General features: G+C 42.0%; 1 protein-coding gene across 2 annotated transcripts in view; it reads left to right on the top strand.

Annotated features, from left to right (window-relative positions):
* mocs3 (molybdenum cofactor synthesis 3) overlaps positions 1-27,159 on the top strand; it is a 51,481-nt gene that overhangs the window by 2,968 nt on the left and 21,354 nt on the right. The window contains exons 3-8 of one of the 2 annotated variants that reach the window (XM_067988707.1): positions 3,156-3,248; positions 4,977-5,097; positions 9,961-10,039; positions 10,112-10,225; positions 21,155-21,263; positions 26,910-26,972. In XM_067988707.1, the coding sequence (XP_067844808.1) occupies positions 3,156-3,248; positions 4,977-5,097; positions 9,961-10,039; positions 10,112-10,225; positions 21,155-21,263; positions 26,910-26,972 (579 nt within the window). The remainder of the gene's footprint in view (positions 1-3,155; positions 3,249-4,976; positions 5,098-9,960; positions 10,040-10,111; positions 10,226-21,154; positions 21,264-26,909; positions 26,973-27,159) is intronic. The other variant, XM_067988708.1, reaches the window with a different exon arrangement.

Below are 27,159 nucleotides of genomic sequence, written 5' to 3'. Positions count from 1 at the left end.
TAAGAAATAGAAGCAGGAGTAGGCCATACAGTCCCTTAAGCCTGCTCAGCCATTCAGTAAGATCATGGCTGATCTTCGACCTCAACTCCACTTTCCCGCCCGATCCCCATATCCCTTGATTCCCTTAGAGTCCAAAAATCTATCGATCTCAGCCTTGAATATACTCAACGACTAAGCATCCACAGCCCTCTGGGGTAGAGAATGCCAAAGCTTCACCACCCTCTGAGTGAAAAAATTTCTCCTCATCTCAGTCCTAAATGTCTGACCCATTATCATGAGACTATGCCCCCTAGTTCTAGACTCTCCAGCCGGGGGAAACAGCCTCTCAGCATCTACCCTGTCAAGCCCGCTCAGAATCTTCTATGTTTCAATGAGATAATTTGTGGGCTAGTACCAGAAAATTACCATTCACAAAGTTACTGGATCGTTGTGAAAAACTGCCTTTACCTGGTCTGGCCTACATTTGACTACAGTCCTGCATTATGTGGTTGACTCTTAGTGCCCTCAGGGTAATAAATGCTGCTGTGCCAGTGTTGCCCAAATCCCAATTAAAAAAAAATACAATCATGGCTATGAAAACAAATGCAAAATTACAATTTGCAAATAAATTCTAATACCTCTTTTAAAAGAAAAACAAGTTTGTTTTGTACAATGGCAGTCAAAATGACCAAATTTCATGGCCCTGCATACAGAGGTGCACGGGGAAGACCAAGGAAGCGCTGGATAGACAATGTCAAGAGTGACTTGTCACAGAAGGAATTCAGATGACTGAAGCGACGAGACTAGTTCAGAACCAACAGTGGAGTGAATTAATTCGTCCCCATCGTCGCTGCTGAGCCGACGGAGAGAAATTTAGTCGTTGTAGTCAAAATGAGCAAAGCTTTTGTCAATTTTTACGTTTGCCTTTTGTCATCTCAGTAAAATTCTCTGAAATTTCTGGCCTCTCTACAGCCATCATTTGGTGACACAATCTCTGATTTTAATTATCTTTGTCTGCATCCTTATATTTTCTTCCCAACCAAAAATATGATTGAGTAAATTGCTTATATACCTTTAAAACAATAACAAAAGGCCTGCAAAGTCTTAAAAGAATATGTTCTTGTGGTCATGAGTGTCTGTATGGCTTTATATTTTTTTAAATATGGATTTTATTCTATTTGAGAAAACATTTTAATTCCTGCATGCACATAGAATATTTGAACTGCATGATAATAGCTTGAATAGACTTTACTAGGTTGTGAAATATAAAAATTGTGCAATCGGTTAAAGTAGATCTTGCTGTGCCAGCTCATTCAGTAATTTTTAGTCTGCAGAATAATTCAGAAGATAATGAGCCAATGGATTTATTAAAAGGTCTAACTTGTTGTCCCTCCCTGTTTAGGAACGGTTGATGTCCTCAGTTGTGGTGCAGGTGTGATTGGAACTCAATTTGGGGAGCATTGCAGGCTCAAAACTGCTTCCTGCTGCTGTGGTGCAGCATGTATGTGCCCCAACATGCAGTGTTAGCTTTCTGAATCAACATAGTGTATAGACCACATCTAACTGAATCCTTACTAATAAGAAATTTATTTTGCTTTCTCAGTTGTCAGTTATGTTGCAACTAGTAAATTGTCCATCTCTGCAAAATATATTTAAATTCACTTTTTAATATTGGACCGTGTAACAAGGTGCTGCCGAAAGCCTATAGTGAGGACCGAGTTCTGTCAAATTTGGCCCTGGTGGTAAAGCTTCCAACTGCTTTCATGCATGCTTAACAGTCCTATTTCAGAAAGTGATAGTGCATTTGAACTTCTGCACGTGAGGGGCAGACTTCTTGTTGATGCCTTAGCCAGGGAAAGAGTTCCATGGGCAAAAGCAGCATATGTAGTAACATTGCTGCTTTTACTCTTTACATACTTTTTGGATGAAAACAGAATTTTGAGATGAAGCTGTAGAAACTTTCCTATGAGGACTGCAGACCTAGAGATTTTGATTAAGCACCTGACTGCTTGGCCACATTTGTAATGTTATAGAGGTTGGACTATTGCCCCAAATTCTTGGTGGATTTTATTCAAGCTACTGCCAATGTTTTCCAAAGCAGAAATTCCCATTATTCGCCTTATGGATATTGTAACACTGCACTTCTGGATTTCACATATATTAAAGACTAATTATTTCTGCATACTGGAAGTCTCAAGAAGAGAAATAAACCCAGTAATTCATTGCATTGGTGCAGTATTCTGCATATTGTGAATTTAAAGTACAATTTAGTTTTATGCTCTCATAAACATTTTTTTGAGTTAGCCGCACAGAGGTGTGAAAATATGGTGTGGGGATGATTATCGCATCCTGTGGAGGAAACACCTGGCCTTTGATTAGCACATTCCCAAATCAGGAGCTGAGTGAAAAAAGCACCATGTGATGCGCTACACGCTGCAAGAAGAAAATGTTGAAAAATCACTTAACCTTGAAGCTTACTTACCTCAAACCGGAAAAACAACATGGCAAGCTAGCACAAAGGAACAAATGAGATTAGCTCCACAGTTCCACCCAGTGGCCAATGCCTGCATTCAGACTCAAAGCAGTTCTTTTTTAATCATATACCTGTACTCTCAATATAAAATAACAGTTATTGTGTCACAGTAGGTGTTATGTGACAGAGAAGCCATGACACCTTCAACATTGAAAACACCAATCATAACACCACTTACAGGTATTTCAGGTAAATATGGACACTTTTATAATGGGATTTCCTATTAGAGGAATTACATAGTATTACATAGAAATTAGAACACGAAGCAAAGCAGTTTGTTCAGCTCAACCAACAACAACAACTTGCATTTATATAGTGCCTTTAACGTAGTAAAACGTCCCAAGGCGCTTATCAGTCCCAAACCAGTCCAAGCTGGTGTTTATTTTCTTTTCCTTTAATCACCCATCAATTCCTAAATGTTGACATGGTTTCTGTTTCAATCACCAATGCTGGTAGTGTATCCCACCCCTCACAACACCCTGTATTTAAAAAAAATAGGAATGTTCAATGTAACGCATGCCCCCTCTACTGAATTTAATATATAAATCTATTGGCTCCATAGTCTGCACAGTTTAGTTAAGTGCTTAAAACATTTCAAACTTACTTTAAATTAAAATTTGAAAAAATGTTTTAATGCTTTTAGGTCAACTGAACTTGTCTAAGAAAGCTGTTCTTATTGTGGGATGTGGGGGACTAGGCTGCCCTGCAGCACAGTACTTGGCTGCTGCAGGAATTGGTAAGATTTTGTTTTCTTTGACTTTTTTTCTCTAATAGGCTTTGTTAGGGAAGCTTAAGGGAGACTTGACCTGAGGCTACTGTAGGTCAACAAAACAAAAAAAAACTTGTACGACTGTGATCAGCACAAATATTGCTTGGGTGAGTTGTACTGTCACTTAGAGAATGGGATAAAGGGTTCGTTCTCTGATTGGCGGAAGGTGACAAATGGTGTTCCCCAGGGATTTGTACTGGGGCCTCAGCTTTTCACCACATATATTAATGACTCAGATGAAGAAATAGCGAGTTGTTTATCCAGGTTTGCAGATGACACTAACTTAGGAGGCAAATAAGTTGTGTGGATGGGAGGAGGAAGTTACAAAGGGACAGAGGCAAACTAGGTGATTGGGCAAAACTACAGCAGATGGAGTTCAATCTGGGAAAATGTGAGGTCATCCACTTTAGATCTGAGAAAGACAAATCGGAATATTTTCTTAATGGTGAGTGACTAGGAGCTGTGGAGGAACAAAGGGATTTGGGTATCCATGTGTACAAATTGCTAAAAGCTAGCACACAGGTACAAAAAGTAATCAAAAAGGCTAACAGAATGTTGGACTTTATCGCAAGGGGATTGGAATTCTAAAGTGGGGAAGTGATACTTCAGTAGTACAGATTCTTAGTCAGACCCCGTCTGGAGCACTGTGTCAGTTTTGGGCACCGAACCTCAGGAAAGATATATTGGCCTTGGAAGGGTGGAGCGCAGGTTCACCAGAATGATACCGGGGCTTAAAGGGTTAAGTTATGAGGAATGGTTGCATAAACTTGGCTTGTATTCCCTTGAGTTAATTGAGGTATTTAATTGAGGTATTTAAAATGATAAAGGAATTCAAGAGGGTAGATACAGAAAAACAATTTCCTCCGTTCGGGGAATCGAGAACAAGGGGGCATAATCTTAACATTAGAGCTAGGCCATTCAGGATGCACTTTTTCAAACAAAGGGTAGTGGAAAACTGGAACTCTTCCCCAAAAGGCTGTGGATGCTGGGTCAATTGAAATTTTCAAGACTAAGATCGATAGTTTTTGTTGGGTAAGGGTATCAAGGGATATGGAACAAAGGTGGAAAAATGGAATTGATATACAGATCAGCCATGATCTAATTGAATGGCGGAGCAGGCTCGGGGGCTGAATGGTCTACTCCTTTTCCTTTGTTCCATGCCTGATGAGCATTTGAATTTATAATTTGCTGACAATATTAACATCTGGGAATAGACTACCTGTCCATTTCTGACAGAACCCCTGTCCGTGCACTAGAACAGTGTTTTTATCATGTTAGTAACATTTTATGTCCCCTTTATTTTCCAGAGCTGCTTCAAAAAGAAGCAGTTCTTTAGTGTGCTGGAGCTCCTGGTCCTTTGGAACACAGTCCATTTACATTGCAGGGCAAATTTCATAACATCTACAGTAACAGAGAAACAACTGTGCATTCATAATTTTTTTAAAGTAATAAATTGCTAGTTTCATCAGTGGCAACAGCCCTCCCTGATCCCAAGGGATGTTCGGTAGAGACCAATGATATGAAAACTATCACTGGCCTTGTGGTAGAGTGACTCTTGTTTTGATCATCTTTTGTAAATTGGATCTGCTATTAGCAAAACTGTTTCTGCAACATATTTAAATAAAACTGAGGGATGGAGAGAGATGGGCAAAGCTTTTTGTGGGAATATGTTGTAATGTGCGAATGTCAATTTAGGTCGATTGGGACTACTTGATTATGATGATGTGGAGCTTAGTAACCTACAGAGACAGGTTCTCCATGCAGAAGATAAGGTGGGCATGTCAAAAGCATTGTCTGCAGCAACTACAATAAATCGGTAAGTATAGTTGCTTATGTCTCTGTTCCTTTTTTGAGAGCTCTAAAGTGAACACTTTTTTTTCTCGAGTGCAGCACTACCTCATTAAGCCAGCAGCCTCCATAGTTGATGGATTTTGGCAACAGAATATGACGTTAAAGCTATATTTTATCCTTTTTTTAATTTAAGAGTTTTCCTCTAACCTTTTCTCCTCATCGATTTTCTCCCTTTACTGCATCTTCTTAAGGTGTTTTATCCTTGCGGGTATACAGTTCCACGGGTGTAGGTCATCCTCTGCAAGCTCACCAAAGAGGTCATTATTCATGTGTGAATGACAGTGAGTGTTGGCAAGCTATTCAAATGTAACAGTTTTCATTTTGTCCCCATCAGATGTCCACACTTCCAGCAAACATTGCTGGATAGTGATCAAGACCTGGCCAGTTTTTTCTCCTCCTTAACCCTGGGGCATTGAGATCAATTGTAGCATCTGCTGCTGTCCTGGCTGAGATTAGCTAATTCAGCACAGTTCATAAATTGAATCTAGATAAACTTACTGAAACGTAAGTGGAGCCTACAAAATTAATCTTCACCTGGAGGGGAGAAGAAATAGTTATGATATAACAAATATTTGTTGACTGTGAAAAGAAAGAAATAACTTGCATTTATATTGCACTTCTTATGTCCTTGGGACTTTTCAAAATGTGCAGCCAACAAATTACATTTTTGAAGTGTAGTCACTGTTGTTGTGTAGCCAAATGTAGCAGTCAATTTATACAGTTTAAATTTAAAGTAACCATTCCATCATTGACATCATAGGTGCATGTGCCATTAGCAATGACTTCTGGGCACCTAAAATATTGAAGACACTGCTGCTCCATTGGTGTAATTCATTAGATTACTGAGGCCCCGTCTGCCCTCTCAGGTGGAGGTAAAAGATCCCATGGCATTATTCAAAGAAGAGCAGGGGAGTTCACCTTGGTGTGCTGGCCAATACAAACAAATTATCTGGTCATTATCTCATTGCTGTTTGTGGGACTTCGCTGTGTGCAAATTGGCTGCCACGTTTCTTACATTACAACAGTGACCACACTTCAAAAGTACTTCACTGGCTGTAAAGGGTTTTGGGACGTCCGTGGAATAGTAAATCTGGATTCTCTCTTGTGATATGCCCACATCAAGGTTACTATCTGACTTTGTGATAGTTTGGTTGGTGTCAAACAGGTTTAGTGTTCCCTCCCCTCTGCAGAGGGAAAGGTTTGTGAGGGAGTTTGTTCTGCAGCTTGTGTTCCTCCAAAAGTCTGGTTCAATGTTGGTTCCTCTAATTCTGGCCTCTTGTGCATCCCCAATTTTCATCGCTCCACCATTGGCGGCCATATCTTCAGCTACTTAGGCCCTAAGCTCTGGAATTCCCTTCATAAACCTCTCTACCTCTCTCTCCTCTTTAAAGACGCTCCTTAAAACCTACCACTTTGACTAAGCTTTTAGTCATGTCCTAATGTCTCCTTATGTGGCTTGGTGTCAAATTTGGTCTGATAACGCTTCTGTGAAGCTCCTTGGGATGTTTCACTACGTTAAAGGCACTATATAAATCAGCTTGTTGTCGTTGGTAGGAGCCTGCAGATGGGTTTTTTACACTCACTCTCTTTAATACTCTGTCTCTCTTTAATACTCTGTCTTTCTTTCATTCTCTCTCTCTCTCTTCCTCCCTCCCAGGGAATTGTGTGTGGCATGGGGTAGAAGGGATAGATGTAAAAACAGACGTGAAAAATTATTTTTCAATGAAGTGCTGAACGCACCACCAAATTAGAAGTACAGTAATTATATTGGTTATATGCTTGGTGATCTGAATAGTTAGAACAGTTTTCTTATGGGAAAACACACAAGGATGTGAGGCATTTGAATGTTTTAGTAACAAAAATTTTAGGAGTGCAGATTTTAAATTTTGTTAAAATTCATGATGTTCTGGGACTATCCTGTGAAACATGTGGCATTCTGTTAAATTTTAACAACATACACCATAGGGAACACAATATTCTTAAAATGTAGTTCCTTGTTCCCACAGCTTTCTTGAACTTTCTTTAAAAAAGCTGTATAATTGTTGCAAACAATTCTAGATATGTTCTGTTCCCTTATTAATCAGCAATGTCTCTCCTAAATAGATTGGTGTACAAGCTATAATGCCAATCTTAACATACTCCGGTAGAACACTCGTGGAATAGTGGTGTGTCCACCAATGCCTCTAGGGAAACAAAACCTCATTTCAAGATTACTTTATAATAAATTGCAACTGGTTAATATTGTTAAAAACATTAGCATTACTAATTTACCAGAAACATCATAGCAATCAATCAAAAATCTTTTTAATAAAAAATGTAACCATAAAACACCAAAATTGCTGAGTGCTTAAAGTCCAATGGTTTAATAATAATTAACATATTATTATAAATTGTGTCTAAAAACAATCCACAAATCTCTTCAAAATATCTTTTTACTAACCAGGCTGGAAAGTTTGCGTGTATGGTTTCTGAATAGGATGCCCTGGATAAGATACATAATTTAGCTTTATCTTCTCAGACTAATTGCTGACATAGAATTCTACATTCTCAGCTTTGTTGTAATCAAAATAGTAGACTTCGACATTTCAAATAAATCTGCTTTAGAAGCACTTACTTTCATTAAACTTTCTCCCCCTGTTTCCTTGCCAATTTTCTCCCCACTCCCCCATCTCTCCTTAAAATGCTGACTACTTGATGGGTTAGGGTTCCATGGTCACTAGTCACCTTCTGAATCTGTACCCAGATGGCTATTATTCATGTGTAAGTCTTGATGGTGAGTGTCAGCAGGCAAAATCCTTTGGATTACAACATGGAGTGCCTGATTGACGTCCCTCTGAGGGGAGTGCATTTCCTGGTTTGATGTAGCTATGGTATCCCATTGGGTGCCCTCCTGGTAGGGATGTGAATGTTCCTTTTCTTAAATTCCTTTGACCAGATTACCGAATTTCTCAATTTATGCCCTGACACCCCCTCCTTTATTAAGGAGGTTTTAATTGGAGCTGTTAATTAGTCCTTTTCTTGTGATCTTGAGATTCTATTCAGTTGCTCTCCTTTTTCTTTTTTAGGCCCTTCCCATAACCTTCCGTAAGCCTGCTTTGCCCTGTAGTATTCTCTATTCTCCCTGAGTGCTCCAGATTGATGCTAGGGATATCCCAATCATTGATAAGCAGTCTTCTTCTACACCTTTAAAGGCCTTTAATTTATATCTTCTTGAAGTAAAATGGCACTGAACATACTTAATTTAAAAATTATATTAGAGAATGGGGATTTTTGTGACCATTAAGATCATGAATGCCAGTGTTGCAAATGGAGGTTTTCTATTTTGCACCTGGTAGCTAGTGTCAGCAACAAGGTCAACTATGTGGCCAATGGGGAGTAAAGCTTCCTCTACACCCTTTTAATGTGCAATAACTCTAACTTCCAACTCCCTACCTCACCAGTGTAAATCTTTTCCATTTCTTACACTGGCCTACCTTGTGCATCCAGTGAGAAAAATTGATTATGCCAAATCATGGCAGTTTTCTGCTTTGGTCCTATGCACACTGTGGAACTACCTAGACACATTTTTTTTTATTCGTTTATGGGATGTGGGCATCGCTGGCAAGGACAGCATTTATTGCCCATCCCTAATTGCCCTTGAGAAGGTGGTGGTGAGCCGCCTTCTTGAACCGCTGCAGTCCGTGTGGTGAAGGTTCTCCCACTGTGCTGTTAGGAAGGGCGTTTCAGGATTTTGACCCAGCGACGATGAAGGAACGGCAATATATTTCCAAGTCGGGATGGTGTGTGACTTGGAGGGGAATGTGCAGGTGGTGGTGTTCCCATGTGCCTGCTGCCCTTGTCCTTCTGGTTGGTAGAGATCACGGGTTTGGGAGGTGCTATCAAAGAAGCCTTGGCGAGTTGCTGCAGTGTATCCTGTGGATGGTACACACTGCAGTCACAGTGTGCCGGTGGTGAAGGGGGTGAATGTTTAGGGTGGTGGATGGGGTGCCAATCAAGCGGGCTGCTTTGTCCTGGATGGTGTCGAGCTTCTTGAGTGTTGTTGCAGCTGCACTCATCCAGGCAAATGGAGAGTATTCCATCACACTCCTGACTTGTGCCTTGTAGATAGTGGAAAGGCTTTGGGGAGTGAGGAGGTGAGTCAATCGCGGCAGAATACCCAGCCTCTGACCTGCTCTTGTAGCCACAGTATTTATGTGGCTGGTCCAGTTAAGTTTCTGGTCAATAGTGACCCCCAGGATGTTGATTGTGGGGGGTTTGGCGATGGTAATGCCGTTGAATGTCAAGGTGAGGTGGTTAGACTCTCTCTTGTTGGAGATGGTCATTGCCTGGCACTTGTCTGGCGTGAATGTTACTTGCATAGGACCCTTGCAGCGAACTGAGAGAGGAAATTTGCATTGCATCAGTTTGGGCTGCATTCAAAACCACGAGAGATGAAAGGATTGTGCGATACTGTGTCTCACAGTCCTTCAAACATTTCAGTTTTTATTGCCTTCCACTCTCCAGGGCACAGAAATAACCTACTTGCCACCCTCTACTGCTTTGTATAGGCCATTTAAAGATGTGCAAGGGATTTAAAAAAGTTATTTCCCTTCTGATTCTGTGGAGAAGCAACAGATCTCTGCTGGGTGTCTCACTGGCAACTGAGATCAGAAATTGTACACATTAATTTGTATCGTACCATTTTAGCAGTAACCGCTTTGTCCTCTTAGATCATTTTTACAGTTCTGCCCAACTGTCAATTTAGAAAGGTTGTATCGGACAAAGAAAAGAGTTTAATTTTTTTTTACCTACCCTGTATTAATTTTGCACTACTATTTCTGGTCTGCAGGTTAAATTCAAATGTTGAATGCATACCATACCACTTTCAATTGAACTACAAGAATGCAAAACAGCTTATTCAACAATATCCTTTTTGTGTTGTTTTTAGAATTAAACTATATTTTTGATCTAGATTTTTCTTAACTCATTTCTTCAAATATGACATTGTAGTAGATTGTTCTGACAATGTCCCCACACGGTTTCTTGTCAATGATGCCTGTGTTCTGAGTGGGAAGCCACTGGTGTCAGCTAGTGCTCTAAGAATGGAGGGACAGGTAAAGAAGACATAATGAAATGTTCATTTTAAATATTTATTATTTTACTCATGTTTTCATTGTGCAAGGTTTACCTAGATTGACTTGAGTGACAGCTGGAAATTCAATCTTGTATAGTCTCTCAAAGGGCACATACAAGTTCTGATTGTTGTACAATCCTAACATTTACTATTAAGATACAAAACTTTGAACAACCAGGATGATGGATACCAGGGGTATATTGCAAGAAAGTAATTTGATTGAGGGATTCAAATCACATTCTAAATGTCTTGGTTTGTTACTGTCAACTGAACTCCAGTGCAAGAGAGAATTATTTTTAATATTTGTTCTTGGGATGTGAGGCACAGGCAAGACTGCATTTATTGCCCAACTCTCGTTGCCCTGAGATGCGGCCGTGAGCTACCTTGATGCCAATTGTTGTTACAACTGAGTAGTTTGTTAGGCCACTTCAAAGAGCACTAAGAGTCAACCATGTAGTGAAATTGGAGGTGCATGTAATGGTGGCAGGCTCCCTTCTCTGATGGACATTAATAAACTGCAAATTACCAGATTTATTGAATTCAGTTTCACAATTGCCTTGGTGGGAATTGAACTCATGACCTTTGGTTGCCAGTCCATTACCACTACACAATTGTCCCCTGCCTGTGATGTAATTGCTGCAGGTTTGTTGAGTGAGCAACAAGAGCAATTTACATTTATATAGTGTTCCTCACATAAAAGAACACATCAAGTGGGAGAAGTTGATAATGAGCCGGAAGTAAAGGAATTTGGGTGCGGGTGAAGAGACTGAAGGTTCAGTTGATCAGGTTTTTGAAGGTAGTAGAAAGAAATGACAACACACAGTGGTTCCAGAAGGCAGCGATGTAAGGATTGGCCTGCATTTGGGGAATGGAGGGCAGTGAACTAGCAGTGAACCAGAGTCAGAGGAAAGGAGGATGCAGGCTAGGACATATGGCTGGAGAAATTTATCCAAATGTAGAACCATAGAACCATAGAAAAAATACAGCACAGATGGGGGCCATTCGGCTCATCATGTCCGCGCCGGCTCGAAGAACAACCAGGTGCCCATTCTAATCCCACCTTCCAGCACCCGGTCCGTAGCCCTGCAGCTTACAGCACATTAGGTGCAGGTCCAGGTACTTTTTAAAAGAGTTAAGGGTCCCTGCCTCTACCACCAATCTGGGCAGCTGATTCCATACACCCACCACCCTGTGGGTAAAAAAGTTTTTCCTCATGTCCCCTCTAATCCTTCCGCCAATCAGCTTAAATCTATGTCCTCTAGTTCTTGAACTCTCCGCTAGGGGAAACAGGTACTTCATGTCTACCATATCTGGGCCCCTCCTAATTTTGTACACCTCAATCAAGTCTCCCCACAGCCTCCTCTACTGCAAGGAAAACAACCCCAGCCTATCCAATCTCTCCTCGTATCTGCAATTTTCAAGCCCTAGCAACATTCTTGTAAATCTTCTCTGCACTCTCTCCAGAGGATTTACGACCTTCCTGCAATGTGGTGACCAGAACTGCGCACAATACTCCAGCTGTGGCCTTACCAGCGTTTTATACAGTTCCATCATTACATCCCTGCTTTTGTATTCTATACCTCGGCTAATAACGGAGACCATTCTGTGTGCCTTCTTCACAACCTTATCTACCTGTACTGCCACCTTCAGGGACCTGTGCACATGCACTCCAAGGTCTCTCACTTCTTCTACCCCTCTCAATATATTACCGTTTACTGCGTATTCCCTTTTACTGTTTGCCCTCCCTTAGTGCATTACCTCACACTTCTCCGGGTTGAACTCCATTTGCCACTTTTCCGCCCACTCCACCAACCCATTGATATCTTCTTGGAGTCCACAGCTATCCTTTTCACTATCAACTACACGGCCAATTTTTGTGTCGTCTGCAAATTTACCAATCGTGCCCCCTACACTCAAATCCAAATCATTAATATGTACCACAAACAGCAAGGGACCCAACACTGAGCCCTGTGGCACACCACTAGAAATGGATTTCCATTCGCAAAGACATCCATCGACTTTTACCCTTTGTTTCCTGTTACTGAGCCAATTTTGGATCCAATTCGCCACATTTCCCTGTATCCCATGGGCTTTTACCTTTCTGACCAGTCTGCCATATGGGACCTTGTTAAATGCCTTACTAAAATCCATGTAGACAACATCCACTGCACTACCCTCATCAATCCTCCTTGTCACTTCCTCAAAGAATTCAATCAGATTTGTAAGGCATGACCTTCCCTGAACAAATCCATGCTGACTATCCCTGATTAAACCATGCCTTTCCAAGTGACAGTTTACCCTATCTCACAGTATTGATGTGGTAGGAAAGACCATGGGGGAATTTGAAAACTAGAATGAGAATTTTGATCCTCTGGGGTGGGAGCCAATGAAGCTTGGTTATGTACAGTGGTGGTGGTGGGAGTGATGGTTGTGTGGAACTTTATGCAACAGAGGACTCAGGCTATAGAGTTCTGGACTAGCTGAAGTTTGTGAAGGGTGGAGGTGGGGAGGCTGATGAGAGCATTGGAGAATTCTATCTTCATGTGATGAATGTAAGGAATCTTACAACACCAGGTTATAGTCCAACAGTTTTATTTGAAAATCACAAGCTTTCGGAGGCTTTCTCCTTCGTCAAATAAAACTGTTGGACCATAACCTGGTGTTGTAAGATTCCTTACATTTGTCCACCCCAGTCCATCACCGGCATCTCCACATCATGTGATGAAGACATGAGTGAGTTTTGGCAATACAAGATTTGAGGTAGGGGCAGTGTTCCGGAGGTGAACGAAAACAGTTTTATTAGCTGACTGGATGTGAGATAGAAAGCTCAGCTCAGAGTCAAACAAACGCCAGGATTGTGCACCATTGGGCTTAGCCTGAGGGAATAGCCAGGGAGACTGATGGAGGGATGTAGGTGCTGGATAGAGCTGAATGGGATGCCTTCAATTTTGTTGATGAGCTTTAGGAAGTTACAAATTATCTAGAACTTGATGAATGACAGGAATTCAGATAGTAACAGGCAGTTGCTCAGAGAGCAGTGTAGTTTGTATATGTCTGTAGTACTCAGTGTAGCCTGGGGGAATTTGCAGCCTGCCCTTTCCTATCTGCGAGGAAGATATAAAAGCTTTATAAATTTGTTTAACTGCCTGTTTAGAAAGGATCTGGGGCTTTTTCCTAGAAACTTTTAGTGAGGAAAAGTCACTTTGATTTGATGTATGAGAAGCTGCCCGGACCAGGTGTAATTGCTGTAGCTTTTTTGTCATGGTTTTAGCTCACTCCGTTCAACTGTGGGAAGCAAGGCAGCACTGGAGCTCAGAGGCAAGTGCTTACTTGGGAAGCTCATCAAAAGACTCAGTTTGAAGGACTCTGAGAATTTATAGCGCTTGACTATATTGGTCTCAGAAAATGGTTTAAAATATTAGGGACAGTTAACTACTAGATTGCTATATTATTTGCTGATTTAATTTGGTTGTTTGTTTATTACTTTCTCATAATAAACTTGTTTAGTAGTTTTAGCCAGACCTGTAAGCATGGTGTTTTTCCTCCTATCGGAGGATAGATTTTTGTTACACAAGAGTATTAAGGATTATGGAACCAAGGCAGGTAGATGGAGTTAAGATACAGATCAGCCACGATCTAATTTAATGGCGGAACAGGCTTGAGGGGCTGAATGGCTGAATCCTATTCCTATGTTCCTAGAGGTGCGCATGTGGTCGGCAATCCCTATGGTGCATATCCCAGTGGTACAAAAGTGTATTGTTAATCCTAAGGCATGCTTTTCCATTTATTTCATAAGATTGAGTTTCAGTTCATAGAAGTTGCGGGCTCACTTATGGAAGCTGCCTTTTGCAGCGAGCACAAATATTGTGTTGGAATACAATCACAGAAATGCATGATGTAGAAGCAAGTAGAAATTCTCCAATCCTTAACCACATTGTATTCTCCTTGGATCATGAGCATGAAAAAACAGCTCAAGTATGAAAGAACTCCTAAGCAGAAAGAGTTATGTGTTATCTCAGGCTAAACCAAACAACTGTTTCATTTGTTCACTGCTTCATGATCCTAACATTTAGCTGCATCACAGTCCGTCTGCTGTCCTTTAGCATATTATCTGATAACAAAATTAAGAAAATTTCATCAGAGCACAGGGATATTAACAGCCTCAAAACATCTTTTTATTCTTCTTGAAAAGTCATAGGTTAATTAAGTCCAGCATAGTTTGTAAAAGGCACGTTGTGTCTGACAAATGTAATAGACAATGTAGTACTCCCTTAGTATTGCACTGAAGTATGAGTTCAGACAATGGTTTTTGAGACGCACACCGATAGCTTCTGAGCCAATGGTGACAGCCTTCCAACAAACCAAACTGCACAATTAAAAAAAAGTCCTGATAAAGTGCAAGTAGAATCTGACTTAAATCTAAGTTTGTTAATTAAGTTTCATTCTCTTCTATACTTCTAATTTTTCATTTGTCTGTACAGGTAGCTTGTTATGCTAAAAAAAAATCCGAATAGGGAGGAACATAGGAACAGGAGCAGGCCATTCAGCCCCCTGAGCTTGTTCCGCCATTCAATTAGATCATGGCTCATCTGTATCTTAACTCCATCTACCCGCATTGTTTCCATAACCCTAATATCCTTGCCTAACAAAAATCTATCAATCTCAGTATTGAAATTTTCAAGTGACCTAGCCTCAACAGCTTTTTGGGGGAGAGAGTTCCAGATTTCCACGACCATTTGTGTGAAGAAGTGTTTGCTGATACCACCCCTGAACTGCCTAGCTCTAATTTAGGGTTATATCAATCAGGCTGCTATGGGGAGACATTTTAGAGATGTTGTCTTATTAGTATTGAACCCCTGGTTAGGAACGATTACAAGGAAGATCATTAGGAGATAGGAGACAGAAAGCATGGGTATGTACTCAAATTGGCAGGATGTAACTAGTGGTGTCCCCTAGAGATCTGTACTGGAACTGCAGCTTTTCACTATATTTATAAATGAGTTGGATGAAGGAATAAAGAGTCCTTGGGGTAAATTTTGACCCCAAAGAGCGGGTGGGTTGGGGGCGGGTGGGCAGCGAAAATTCTCCGTTTTGGGAGTGGGACCGCATCCCGTCTCCAACCTGCCGACTTCCGGGTTTGACCCAGATGCGTTTGGGTGCGTGCCGCTTCTGAAACCTGGAAGTCCTGCCGGCACTTAAAGCTGGCGGGATGATATTTAAAGGGCCAGTTGAGGTACTTAAAGATGTTAAATTTTTGTGGTTTGAACTACGCAAGCCATTTTAACTGCTTCTAAACATATCTCCCATGGCCTCTGAAAGACGCCATTGAAACGGAGGCGAGTTGCAGCTTGTACCCATTTGGACCTTTAAACTAGTGATTGACGTGAAGAAAAAGTAAGTTTTTGCAGCAGGGCAATCAGTTCTCTCAGTCAGACCTTTGGCTGGGAGTTCTTTGTGTTTAGTCTGAGATTTTTTGGTTCACATTCAGAATTCTGTGTTCACACATATTTACCTACATTTTGGACCCCCTCAAACTGACAACATGAGGATGGGGGCACAATGGATTTATTCTACAGTACATCTGAGGAGGAGGCACATCACCATCCACGGCAGGCACGGCATGCAGTTCTGGGAGTTGCAGCTCCACAAGACAGAGGTGCGCCACAAAGACCTGCAGAAGAGCAGAGAGGGGACCAAAATAGGAGCAGGAGGCACTACCCACGTGAGAGGGTCTACAGACAGAGGCTGAGCTTCCTGGACCTCTCTGAGGAGCAGTGCCTACGAAGGCTCCGATTGAGTCGCCAGGTGGTCGCAGACATCTGCAGGCTCCTTCATGCAGAGCTGCTCCTGGCTGGATCTGGTGGCCATGTACTGCCCGTTGCAGTTAGTCACCACTGCCCTCAATTTTTTTGCCTCTGGATCCTTCCCTGTCACCGGTGACATCACCAGGACCGCTCAGTTGTCTGCACATATGTGTATAGGACAGGTCACGGATGGCTTGTTTGCCAGGGCATCGACTACGTCAACTTCCCCATCGACGACATCAGCCAGATTGAGAGGGCAGTGGATTTTCCACACTCTGGCTGGTTTCCCATGGGTACAAAGCGCAATTGATTGTAGACGCGCACGTGAGCCAGGACTGTTCATCAACCGAAAGGGATAGCACTCCATCAATGCACAGCTGGTTGGCGACCACCGGAAGAGGTTTCTGCAGGTGTGTGCCAAATTCCCTGGTAACTGCCATGATTCCTTCATTTTGCGTGAGTTCAACATCCCGGCCCTCTTCCATGCACAAGACAGACTTAAAGGCTGGCTTCTTGGAGACAAGGGATACCCCCTGCAGATGTGGTTCATGACACCTGTGAGAAACCCGACCAACGAGGCACAGCAGCGGTACAATGACAGTCACATCACCACCAGGTCTGTCACTGAACATGCCACTGGACTGCTCAAGATGCGCTTCAGGTGCCTGGATCGATCTGGGGGATCCCTTCAGTACTCAGCGGCGAAGGTGTGTAGAATAATAGTTGTGTGTTGCGTCCTGAACAACATCGCTCAACAGAGAGGGTTACAGATGGATGAGGTCCCATTCGCTCATGAAGCACCCGCGTCTGCCATTAACATTGAAGAAGACGAGGAGGAGGACAATGGGCAAACCACCAGCAGAGCAGCGGCACACCTGGCTGCTCGTGATGCCAGGGAGTCACTCATATTTGATAGATTCTCTTAAGGAGATCTGCAGTGAAGATAGTGAAGTATTCAGACCACCTGGAATGACCGCCACCACCATCAACACCAGCCCTCCTTCTCCATCAACCACACATACACCTGTTGTAAACGCGGCCAATGGGTGGCGTCAAGTCTTGCCGTTCATGATGAGGCACATGCAAGGGCGCATTCATGAAAGGAACTCAAGGATGGACAAGACATGGCAGTGCTGGTGACAAGTATGACATTTATTGTGAATCTAACAAAAAACAAAGGGAAATGAAAATCATGACATTTAGATACCTTTATGCATACCCTTAGTGATCACAAAACCTTTGCCTTCCTCTTCCTATTACTTCTATGGGGTGCATCCTTTGTGGCTTCAGCAGAGGTAGTGGCAGGTTGCTCAGGTCCCTGCCCTGACTGTTGAGATGCTCCCTGCCTATGCCCTCTGGGTTTTGGAGCCCGTGAGGGCCCCGTCAGACTGCTGCACCTGCACCTGTGCAGGGGCAGACTCGGCCATTGGGAGAGGAGGCAGCATTGTGGGTACCGGTTGAGGGGGGTGTAACGTGTGAGATGTGGGAGCGCTTTGAGTGGAGTCCTCACTTCCATCCCTCTCCAGGGCCATGGCCACATCACTCCTACCACTCTGCTGGACAACAGTTTGGAGGACCTCTATGATGCATTGTGAGGTCAATGCTGAAGTATCTGTCTGTCTGTTTAAGGCGGCAGAATGTTAGTCATCCTGAGTTCGCACGGCAGTTGTCAGGGCCTGAATGGACTAATTTGTGAGCTGTGCTTGAAGCACAATGGAGGCTACCATTCTCTCCATCGCAGACATTCCTGCACTTACCTGCGCCACCAGTCCACTAATGCTGGAGGTGGACATGTGAGTGAGTGAGGGTGACGGGGTCACCTGATGGATGCATTGCTCTGGTTCAGCCTGACAATGAAGCAGATGCAGCTGTGGAGAGTGTGTGTGGCACGTCTTCCATTACGTTGTATAGGTGCATCTCTACCTCGAACATTCTCCTTCTCAAGGATGGCCCCCGGGGTTCAACATCTGCATCCAGCTGAGCAGAGCTTGGAGAGGAGTGCGCCCACCAACGCAGACTCTCCACAGCTGCCCCTGCCACCAGTGTCTACTCGCACTCACTTGTGAGTGGCGAATCACTAGGTGACAATCCACCTAACTGTCTAATAGGACCTACCGAGGTGTGAGTATCTGCGCTGGTGCATGGCTCGCTATAATGTGATGGTGCGCCCTCAGAGGCATGGAGCTCCTCTGAGGAATCGCCCTTGTCCAGATCGTCTGCTGCCTCAGCAATCCTTGAAGACCCCGAAAGAGAACATACAGCGATATTAAGAATCATCGCAGAAGTGATGTTGTGATGAGCATCCTGAGGTGTGCAACAGGTTGATCATTGATAACATCAATTCATGTTGTGTGTGTGGAATGTTAAAGTTCTGTCACCAGACGTTTGCAGGGTGCCAGTTTCGATATCTCCAACAGCCAGGCATTCCAGTGTCCAGCTGATCTCCAAGGCTTCCTCCTCTGCCTCTGTCAGGGCCACTGTTTGTGGTGGGCCCCCTCCAGTCCGAATCCTCTCCTTTGCATTTTGCACTCTCTTCTACAAGTGGAGAAAGTACAGACGTGCGAGTGAGTGAGGGTGACAGGGTCACCCAATGGATGCAGTGCTCTGGGTCAGGCTGAAAGTGAAACAGATGCATCAGAGGGTGAGTATCAGATAGATTCATCACATTGCATCAGGATTGGGGTTAGTGGGAGCGGTGGGTGCACAAATGGGGAGGTGAGGAAGTGCACAGAAAGTGAAGGTAACTTGACACCGAGCCTTAAGTGGGTGTGAGGAGTGATGTGATGGAGTAGGCTTTGCAGGGCAGAATGTGGGGGATGGAGGGGGGCAGGTAATGTGCACCACAGAATGTGGGTGAATCAGTAACTGTACTCATTTTTCCTGACCTGGTTAGGTCATTAGAGCACTTCCTGCACTGCATCCAAGTCCTTGAGACGGTGCTCCTGCTGGTCACCTCCTCTGCCACCTCGAGCCAGGCCTTCTTGCTGGCAGAGGCAGGGTGATTCCTCTTGTCAGCCGCGTCCAATGTTTCCCTCCTGCTCTTCGCACCGGCTAACAGCAACTCCAGCGAAGAGTCACTGAACCGGGGTGCTGGCCTTGTTCTCTGCTGCTCCATATTTGATGATTTCTCCTTTCTCCCTCAAAACACATGATTGCAATGGCCCTTTAAATAATCCAGGTCCCAGTACATCATTCGGGTGCGCAGTACGCCCGCTGCGCAGCTTGGCGATTCAAAACCCGGAAGTCACATTAAGGACCTTCAATTGAGTCGCGATCGCTCGAGAAAATGCATGAAAATTTTTTCCGGGTTTCCCCCTCCCGCATATTGATTTCCCCCCCGTGCTGAGATCCTGCCTGTATGTTAAGATTTACCCCCTTGATCTGGACTCTCCCACGAGAGGAAATAGTTTCTTTCTATCTACCCTATCAAATCCTTTGATCATCTTAAACACCTGAATTTGATCACCTCTTAATCTTCTATATTCAAGGGAATACAAGCCTAGTCCATGCAACCTGTCCTCATAATTCAACCCTTTTATCCCCGGTATCATTCTGGTGAATCTGTGCTGCACACCCTCCGCGGCCAATATATCCTTCCTGAAGTGTGGTGCCCAGAACTGAATGCAATACTCCAGAGGGGTCTAACCAGTGTTCTGTACAGCTGTAACATAACTCCCACCCCTTTGTATTCCAGCCCTCTTGAGATTAAGGCCAACATTCCATTAGCCTCTTAAATTATTTTTTGTACCTGTCAACTTGCCTTTAGTGATTTCTGTATGTGGAGTCCTAAATCTCACTGCTCATCCACAGTTCCTAGCTTTAGAAAATACTCTGATCTATCTTTCTTAGGTCCAAAATGGATGACCTCACACTTTCCCACATTGAATTCCATCTGCCAGTTTTTCCCACTCACTTAATCTATCAATGTCTCTTTGCAACTTTGTGCTCCCATCTACACTATTTACTGTGCCATCTAACTAAGTGTCATCAGCAAACTTAGATATACAGCTCTCTATTCCTTCATCCAAGTCATTTATAAATATAGTGAAAAGCTGCGTTCCCAGTGCAGAATCCTTGGGGACACTAGTCACATCCTGCCAATTTGAGTACATACCAATTATCCCTACACTCTGTTTCCTACCTCCTAATGATTTTCCTCGTAATGCTTACTAACCAGGGATTCAATACTAATAAGGCAACAGCTTTAAAATGTCTCTCCGTAGCAGTCTGACTTCTTACTTACTTGATTGCTAAAATTCAAGTTAAAAGATACCATGTATCTCAATCTAAAGTGATATAACATTTTACTGATTGATACAGAAAAATAACATTGTGTGTATTATAAATGGAGGATAATGCATAGATTTGAGTGTTACAAGGTAGTAACACATCAAGCGATCGAAATGATATCAGTGTCATTCAACAATAAGATGAGTTGTGTCCTTGAAACACATTTCAGTTGACGTGTTGTCCAATATATAAGTAGAAGGGATTGATTATTCTTTTGCTTAAAATATTTTTGCTGGTATTTTTGCAGCAATGGATGCAAGCCTTATGCAATTAAAATGCATTATGTGAAGTGACACTGGATTTTATTTGCTAAGCTTGGCTGGACCATTTGGTGGATGGGCGAGGGGGAAGTGATTGAGACTGGTTCTGTTTTTCAGCTTTTATTATGGGCTCCATGGCTTTCAGAATATGCAGTGAGTTCAGTGGAGTCAATCCCACATTACTGACAGCATTGACTAAAGAAAAACAATGTTATAATTTTTATAGCAGTATCAAAGCTATCCTATTACAGTGGTGCCAAATTTAAATGGTTCCATTATAGGTTACAAATTAATTTAGAATATGTGGAACTGCTGGAAGATGTCTGCATCTGCTTTTTAAAAGAGAAACCGAGGTGAAGGGTCAACTAGTAGACTAGTGCAGGACACCACCTCAAAGAGCAGGACAAAAGATGAGGTAAATCAACAAATAGTGATTTAGGGTCTGAAATTCCTGTTGGGGGATGGGGAGGGTAAAAAGTACATATAATAACTTTTGTTTGTTTTAGACATGATGTGAGAGAGTTTTAAAATGTAACTATTTTGTTAACTTCACAGCTCACAGTATATAATTACAATGGTGGCCCCTGCTACAGATGTCTGTATCCAAAACCACCTCCAGCTGAGACTGTAACTAACTGTTCAGATGGAGGAGTCTTAGGAGTAGGTGAGTCTTGTATTGACAACTACTGATTTTAACGATATGCATTCAATGTTAATGTACATAGGATGAGAAAACTCTTATCGGACCCATATGTGCTCTCCCCACTTCTCAGTGGACTCATCCCCATGACCCCAACCTTCTTTGCCTCCTGCGAGAGGCAAAATAAAACAGAACCCAATAGGAAATTCAGGAAACCTCTGTGGAAAAAGTCCTCTCTGATCCTTCAAAAGCCAACAGCCAAGTCTCAGGAGGCACTCTTGGCTATTACCCAAAATCTTGTGTCAAGTAGTTTTCCAAAAATGCACTTCTTGAAGGACTGCAAGGAGTCAGTCCTCACTACCACCTGGGAAATGCTGTTCCATAGGTTGATCACCCTCTGAGAAAAATAAAATTTCCATACATCCAACCTCACTCTAATTTTAAATGGGTGGTCCCTATTTCTACCCAGCACCATTACCTCAAAGGAATCTATCCACTTGTACATCATTGATGCCCATAATAATTTTAAAGACCCGAATCAGATCCTCTCGAAGTCTGTGCCTATCCAGTGAATCCAAACCTAAGACACAAAGTCTATCTCCATAGCTCAATGCACTTAGGCGGGATCATCCTTGTTGCCTTTCTCTAGGCCAAAATGTCCTCTTGAAGTGAGGGGAGAACCAAAAGGCTACACAATACTTCAGATGAGATCTCACCAAAGCCGTAAATAAATAACTTATCATGGCTCTAGTTTTTCACTGGACAACTTTATGGAGCAGTTAAAGACTACTCTAAACTCTCCTTCCTTTCCTGTCACCTTTCATTTACACCCACTCGTGCTATATTCTATACCTGAATTCTGTGTACCTGTGTATACGACATACAACATACAAAAATGACAGACAGGAAAAGACCCACTGGTCCATCCAGCCTATCCCACACAACTGCAATGCCTTGGCATGTACTCCCAGGCTCCTGTCTTTGTTGCTTTGTAATTGGCTAGTAAGGAGGTGTATGAGAGTGGTGTTGATTGATACTGCTTGGCACTTCCTCATGACCTGTCATTTTGATACACCAGTGAGCTTCTATACCAAGCACCACTGCCCCCCCCCCACCCCCAACCTCCTCAGTGGGGTTGTAGCATATTGTGCCCTGACCACTTCTGCAATCCACAACTTGACCTTTCCTTTGAATGGCAAAACATCACTCACTTTGATAAAACTGTCTCAACCCCAGATACGCAGGTGCTTAAAATAATTAGAAACTAGCAGATCATCATGGCACTTGTCATGGCGAGTCAGAGGATATGCCAACATAAGGAGTATTATCAGCAAAGTGTGATAGGAAGTAAATGTCACATAGGAAGTGCATGCAATACACAAGACTTTTAATATTTTATAGATATTATTCCATTCTGTTGAAAGAAAACTTTTAATTTCGCGCCATGGTAAACCTTCTTTCCAGGCCATTCCAGCGATATCACTGATTGGGAAGAGCTGCCTACTTTCTGGAGTGGCTCCACTCATTTTTATAGGGATTGCCAGTATCCCAAGCTGTCACTGTATTTTCCAGGGTTTAGGTGTGGTCCCCATAAAATGAATAGAGCTGTTCTGGGATTTAGGTTGCACCTCCCCATCAGTAGTGTTACCAGAGCAGACATATTAGGTCTTCATTAGGGTGAGAAGTTATGGAATTTATTTCTAATTTTTATGTATATCTTTCCTTACTCATAAGGGGAGAACTTTGAACAAAAATCCTAAAATGTTGTTCTTCGATTAGAGAAGTGAAAGTACAATTATTCTAAGATGGAAGCAGACACGAAAGTTGCAGAACAGTATCCGTTGAGAAACAAATCATTGATCCTATGTACTGCACTCCTAGGTGGCCGTTATAACTTAATTATAACAGTCCAAAAACAATAGTGTTCAAAATGTCAAAGCTGCAGTTTAATGGAAGAGAGATCACTTGATTGATGTTTGCAATGTAAAATCACATGTTTATCTTTTTCACTGACATGCTGGTTTGTATGTTTAAGCAACATGCTTCTGGTATTATCAAGTGCTCCACCTAGTGGTTGGGTCAAAGTGGAGAATTATTTCCATTTTTTTGAGAATTAATTTGAAGAGAAAATGTTCTGTAAGCATAGATACAAAGCAACCGTTTATAGTTGCAGCAGTAATAGAATGGCTTTTTCTTTGTCAGGGCACAAATAAAATTGTGAGCTGTTTCCTATCTTGTGAAATGGCATTCTATTGAGACAATACCTGAATTTACTTACTATCATACTTTGCAGTTGGTATGTTTACTGTACTTTGCTTTGTGCTCCTCAAATCTATTGTGCATTATATTTGCCAGACCTGGGTATCACTAGGAGGAGTAGAATAGAAAAAGATTATGGTACACTGGGGGATGTACTGGGTAGAAACTAAAGAAGAGTGGGGTGTTGTGAGGAGCGTAATGTTCCTCTGAACAGTTACACCGTATATTTTACATGTGTTCAACATCACCATCATGTTGAGAACTCCTTTAGCTTGCATTCTCTTGTAAATCTAATAAACAAGATTTCTGTAATTATTCACTAATTGGCTGAGAAGCCACATTTTTTGACTTATAATTGTTAATTCTATCTCTGTCACCTCTGTCCACAGGCTGTTTGAGGCGTATATGCACACCACTCTCTCTCTTCATTCTTCTCTCCACCCTGTATCTCTCTCTTTAAATATATAAAATTAATGCATGCTCTGTTGTATCAACAGTCAGGAAGTATTTGTCTTTAGTATAATAAGATGAACTTCTCAATGAAGGAATTGCAACCAAGTCATTAAACTGAGACCCCATCATCTCAGGTGGATAGAAAATATCTCATGGCACTATTTGAAGAAGAGCAGGGAGTTGTCGTGGTCAACTTTCTTCCCACAGCCAACACTACCAAAAAACATTTCTGGTCAATCATTCATTTGCTGTATGTGGGACTGTGCTGTGTGCAAATTGGTTGCTGTTTGTCTACGCGACAACAATGTAATGTGTATAAAGAGAGGCTAGGAGAAATTCTTGGCATAGTATAAGTGTTTGAAGCAGAGGAAAATACAGGCCATAGGGTGTTCCTAATACATGTCACAGGTCACGTGTCGCGCCATGTTGGAGTACAAGCGCGTTGGAGTATAGCTTGTTGATTGAGCGAAGGTACGTTTTTTCAGTGTTTCTGACTTGAGATTATAAAAAAAACTCATAACAGGATTTGAAAAAAATATGAACAGGAAGTAGAAATTAGTCAACGCAAAACTACTGCACATCGTAGCTGCAATGTAGACAGGTTTTGCACATACAATTCCTAACCGTTAACTAAGTAGCCCCACAGTGAAGGCAAGCTTTGTACAAAACACCCCACCTCCAAGGTAAAGGAGCCACTGTTTTTAATTCTGCATTTAAAAAAAAAGGTGCTGCCGTTTACTGGCACAGACATGCTGAATCTGAGCGGAGCTAGTCAGATTTTTAGCAATATTACTGGATCTGGGGATAGCTACAGACATAGAGCAAACCCCACCCTCCATGCAAAGTGCGTAAAACAGTCTGCAGGCCGATCTAAGAATCGCATTCATTTAAAGTTCCCTTCGGTTTTGTTGAAAGAGACCAAATGCGATTTTAGCAATTGTTGTACGTTCTCGACGGTTTGAAAATAAAATAGAAGGCTTTTCTTACCAGCGCTCACTAGCAGGTGTGCGTGCTAGAGAATGAGAGGGAGGTCTGTTGGAAGCGGGTGCCTCAAATCATGAGATTCTGTTAAGTGCATAGTGCGGCATTAATGGTGACGGCAGAGATAGATTCGGTCCTCTTCCTCTGCATCATCACAACCACCACTGCAATTGGAATGGTTTTGCAGAGGGTCAAAGACAAGCATAGTGGAACTGATCGGCTTTGTGTAACTCCCAACAGTTTTGCTCTGAAAACCACAAAAGGCACTTCATGTGCTTTAGAAATGTAATACAAGTGAGAAAATCAGCGAAGTATTCCAGATTGAGGCGCATTAAAACATTTATTTTATTTAGGATCATCCATACTGGGACCTTGCCAGTCCCACATAATTCCCTACTTGAATACCTTGGTTTAGATGTGTGTGTGTGCGCGCGCGCGCTTTCTTGACTAACTGTTTCTGAGCTCCTATCAGGCTTTTTACTAAAATTATTGTGGCCTTAAAAAGACAAATTCTAAGTAGATCCTCTCTTTTAAAATACTTGATAGGAGAGATCAATAAAAACAGAAAATGCTAGAAATACTCAGCAAGTCAGGCAGCATCTATGGAGAAAGAAACAGAGTTAACGTCGATGACACTTTGTCAGAGTTCTTTCTCCACAGATGCTGCCTGACTTGCTGAATATTTCCAGCATTTTCTGTTTTAATTTCAAAATTACTCGTGATATGTTTCATTTTTTTACACTATATTAAAATAATATATTTTCAGTGTCATTCTGTAGTTGCCCTGCTGGGAACTGGGCCATCCCATTGATGGGCAAATGAGTTGGATATTGATTTTTTTTTTTAGTTACTAAAAGCAAGTGAACATGCCAATATTTGTAAGTGCTGCATGTACTACAGTGAAAGTTAAAAGCAGAATGACCTCGTAAATAACCTTGTAGTTACCGTTCACCAGGTTGGTATCACACTGTCCTTCCTTGACCACGCATGTCAGCATAAAACAAAAATGCAGCAAACTTGAAACAATACAGTTCAGGGCTAAAACATACCTGCGTGATTTAAGCTCTCTGGTGGATTGGCAGATTTATCACCAGCGCGAAGCAAAACGAACAGCTCAATTACCTGATGCCTCACTGGGATGTTTTTGTGCTCCGCCCACTTTGCTTTTCATACCAGGGACAAATTTATATAATATTTAGAATTGTACCTGCTTCAGAGTTGTTCAATTTTGTTGCTCATCTCAGCACTCACCATTTCGTGCTGGGGATGAGATTGTGTAAATCTGAAAGTAACATTCAAATGCTTGTAATCCAGCATGGCTGCCGGAAGTTATCGAATATCGTCATTAGGAACAACCTATAGCAAGAGCATGGACAGTGGAATTAGTTTGAGATTCCTCTAGCAAAGAGCCGGCGCAGACATGAAGGGCTGAAAGGTCTTCTGTTTTTTAACTTCTGTGATTCTATGAACAGTTGTAGCATGCAGTGCATTGTCACAGGGAGTGGGTGAAGCAGAGACCATTGCATCTTTTAAGGGAAAAGTGAGTAAATATTTTTAAGTAAAAGATTGTACAGAGCCAAGTGGAGTAGGGCAGTGATTGCTCTAGCAAAGAGGCAATTGGCTGAATGGCTTCTTGCTCTTCTGTGTGGTTCTTTGCATTTATATTGTATATTCGAGTTAAATTTAAGATATGGTTATTTTCATTTATCCATACAATGTACATTTACTTTAAAAAAGGAAGGTTTAATTTGTTGCATTTGTATTGAGTACTTTTTTTCTGGAAAAATCATAAAATTATTGTTTAGAAAGGCTTTTAAAATTTATTTACATGCAAAAAATGTTGTTTCCTGGATTAGTTGGCCTCTTGCTTCTGTGTTGTCATCTCCATCCTTTTTTTGAGTACCAATTCTTAAGTTGATAATTTTGTCAAGAACAACAAATCAAGTGTAAGCCTAATACGTTTTTTTCATGTTGCAGTGCCAGGAATTTTGGGATGTATTCAGGCCCTGGAGGTGCTGAAGATTGCATCAGGAATAGGGTGTATCTTTTTATTTCTTTACCAGCCTGTATTGTTTTATTTTTGAGAAACATAAACCAAATGTTAGTTCCTCAGCTGCAAAAGCAGCACTTGAGAAAACTAAAAAATACCTTCCTATGGAATTTTCTGGTGCATTGGGAGAAGCCAGTGGGTAACAGCAGCTTCTAGACTGAAAGTGCTAATTGTAAT

This window comes from Heptranchias perlo, chromosome 8, assembly GCF_035084215.1.
Source record: "Heptranchias perlo isolate sHepPer1 chromosome 8, sHepPer1.hap1, whole genome shotgun sequence".
Lineage (NCBI taxonomy): Eukaryota > Metazoa > Chordata > Chondrichthyes > Hexanchiformes > Hexanchidae > Heptranchias > Heptranchias perlo.
The sequence above is the reverse complement of the archived record's forward strand: the minus strand, read 5'-3'. Positions and strand labels throughout refer to the sequence as shown.